The sequence below is a fragment of the Cornus florida genome, unplaced genomic scaffold (assembly GCF_030987335.1).
Source record: "Cornus florida cultivar Cherokee Brave unplaced genomic scaffold, ASM3098733v1 CherokeeBrave_3.0.0_Hap2_Chr09, whole genome shotgun sequence".
NCBI classification, from domain to species: Eukaryota; Viridiplantae; Streptophyta; class Magnoliopsida; order Cornales; family Cornaceae; genus Cornus; species Cornus florida.
Genome location: NW_026775579.1, coordinates 71,882,145 through 71,884,841, shown reverse-complemented (window position 1 = coordinate 71,884,841; position 2,697 = coordinate 71,882,145). Strand labels below are relative to the sequence as shown.

The following is a 2,697-nucleotide window of genomic DNA, read 5'->3' as shown; positions in this document are numbered from 1 at the left end:
TGCACTTATCAGACAATCGAGAGATAAATCTACAGAGAGCTGCGATTTGACCGGTCAAAACCTATACTTCCCTGCGGGTTTTTGGTTCTTGATTTTGTATAGGGGCTTGAGCCTGAGTTGGACTCACCTCAATTCCTCTTTTGTTTACAATATGGCCGAGGAATTGTCCTGAAGAAACCGCAAAGGAGCACTTCGAAGGGTTTAACTTCATATCATACTTTCTCAAAGTGTCAAAGACCTCTTGGAGGTGCTTAGGATGTTCTTCTTTCTTTACACGTTTGACCACTATGTCGTCAATATAGGCCTCGACCATCTTTCCCAACATCTCGTTGAAGATCTTGTTAACAAGGCGCTGGTAAATTACCCCAGCATTCTTGAGCCCGAAAGGCATGACTCTGTAACAGTAGGTGCCCTTCTCTGTTATAAAAGTAGTCTTCTCTTCATCCTCTGGATTCATAGGGATTTGGTTATAGCCAGAGTATGCATCAAGAAATGTGAGCCTCTCAAAACCAGTAGTGGCATCAACCATCCGATCGATTTTGGGTAATGGAAAGCTGTCTTTAGGGCAAGCTTTGTTGAGATTGGTAAAATTTATGCACATCCTCCATTTTCTATTCTTCTTCTGAACTACCACCACGTTGGAGAGCCATTGTGGGTGGTACACCACTCGGATGAAGCCTGCCTGAAACAATTTGCTTACCTCTTTAGCTATTATTCGGTTTCGCTCTGGAGCGAACCTTCTGTGCTTCTGCTTGACTGGTTTGAACGCCAAATCCATATGCAGGCTATGGCATGAGATCGAATGATTAATTCCCACCATGTTTGAATGCTCCCAAGCAAATGCATCTGCGTTCCGTCGAATGACATTAATTAATGCTTTCTTTTCTTCGGCTTTGGGGAAGAACCTATGTAGGTGACTTTCTAAGGATTGCCGAGGATTGCTTCGACAGCCTCCAAAGACTCCTTGGTAGGCTTTTCAGCTTCGGCCTCATCCTCTACTTTCAAATACCTGGGCAGAGGGTTTCGTAATTGCTATTTGGACATGCTCTCAGGAGGTGTGATCAGTTTGGACTATTTTGTTACCTTATTTGCCTCATTCTGTATCAATATGTAGCATTCTTTGGCAGCAACTTGATCTCCCCTGAGGTCAATAACCTCTTTACCTTCCGGAGACAAGCATTGCATCACTTGATGAAAGGTAGATGGAACCCCATTCATTCGATGGATCCAGCCTCTTCCCATAATGAGATTATAGGAAGGGTAGATCTCCGTTAAAACAAAGTTTTCCTTCAGTGTCCTCTTTACCGCGGTCACGAATAGGTCAATTAACCCAAGGGGGTCTACCTTTATGCTATCAAACCCCATCAAGGGGCTAGAGGTAGGCCGAATCAATGATGACGGAATCTCTAGCTGCTCAAAGACCGCCTTTGTGATGATGTTGGCCCTGCTACCCGGGTCTATCAAAACCCTCTTAATCATGCAATTCGCCACCAAGAGACCGATGACAAACGGATCCTCGTAGGGGAGTTGAACTCTAGATAGATCTCCATTGCCGAACCAAATGTTGACCCTTCCCAAAGCGATAGTGTGTACTGAGGATAACCTCCTTAGCTTATGGGCTGTTCTCAATCAAGACCTATACACCTCCTTTGACTCTTGATCATCCTCCGATCTTCTATATATTGCATGGATGACCTTCACTTGATTACCTTCGACTTTTCGAGGATTGACCTCCTGAGGCGTCACGTACTCGTTTGTTGTGAGGTAGTTTGCCAATTCACCTCTTAGTATCATGTTTTCCACTTGCAGTCTAAGGGATCTGCAATCATTAGTTATATGCCCGTAATCTTTATGGTAGGCGTAGTGCTTGGTCTTGTCCCTCTGTTCCAATGGTTGCCTTATTAGCTGAGGGGCTGCAAACTTTATTTTATTCTCCTGGAATAGCCAAGCCAAGGTTGTACGAAGAGGTGTGAACCTTTCCTCTGTCCTTTGCCTTTTCTCGGGTATTTGAATGGCAGGTGCCAAAGCGTGCTGGTTTTTTTGGCTTTTTGAGTTTGAAACCCTTTCCTGAGGCTTGTTCTCTACTGTGACGAGGGTGGCATGTTGCGCTCAGTGGACCACATTCTCCTCAAGCCGAATGTAAATCTGTGCCCTAGTATTGAGAGTCTGCATATCCGGAAAGGAATATTTGACTAGGGATGTATGGAACTTGGTTCCCTGAATCATTACAAGTTTGAACGTTTCCATTGCGGTAACAGGATAGCAATCTGCTATTTCTGAAGCCTCCATGTTACATCTGGACAAAAAATCTTGTAATGTTTTGCCTTTCTTTTACCTTATAGTGAAGAGGGTAGCAATACTTTCTTTTGCTTCTTATTACCGCAATACTGCGCCAAGAATATAGTGCATAGAATTTTGTAGTCTGGAATAGATTTGTGTGGCCTATTTTTGAACCACTCCAACGCAGCCCCTATTAGACTGGTAGGGAAAACTTTGTACATCCATGGGTTATTGTGATCGTCTAGAGCCATCTTTTGTGCGTAGTGATCTAGGTACTGAGAAGGATCTCTCGTACCATCAAACTGAGTAAAAGAAGGCACAGTGAATTTCTTAGGTCTGTCAACAAGGTATACATCGTTAGTGAATGGAGTCTTCACGAGAGAATTCTTATGTTCCCTGGCCATCTCTGCAGGCGTT

At 43.9% G+C, this 2,697-nt stretch overlaps 1 protein-coding gene across 1 annotated transcript; it reads right to left on the bottom strand.

Annotated features, from left to right (window-relative positions):
* Window positions 1-921: 921 nt before the first annotated feature.
* LOC132272833 (uncharacterized) lies at window positions 922-2,289 on the bottom strand. The gene is made up of 4 exons (XM_059773912.1): window positions 2,119-2,289; window positions 1,710-1,935; window positions 1,084-1,619; window positions 922-1,032 (listed from the first exon to the last, which is right to left on the bottom strand). The coding sequence occupies exons 1-4, from the start codon at window positions 2,287-2,289 to the stop codon at window positions 922-924; spliced, it is 1,044 nt and encodes a 347-aa protein (XP_059629895.1).
* Between the last annotated feature and the right edge of the window lie 408 nt (window positions 2,290-2,697).

Coding starts and splice junctions, on each gene's coding strand:
- LOC132272833 (XM_059773912.1), bottom strand. CDS start 2,289: ATGGAGGCTTCAGAAATAGCAGATTGCTATCCTGTTACCGCAATGGAA. Junction 1,936..2,118: donor TTCGGCTTGAGGAGAATGTG/GTCCACTGAGCG, acceptor TGGCTATTCCAG/GAGAATAAAATAAAGTTTGC. Junction 1,620..1,709: donor CAATCCTCGAAAAGTCGAAG/GTAATCAAGTGA, acceptor GATTGAGAACAG/CCCATAAGCTAAGGAGGTTA.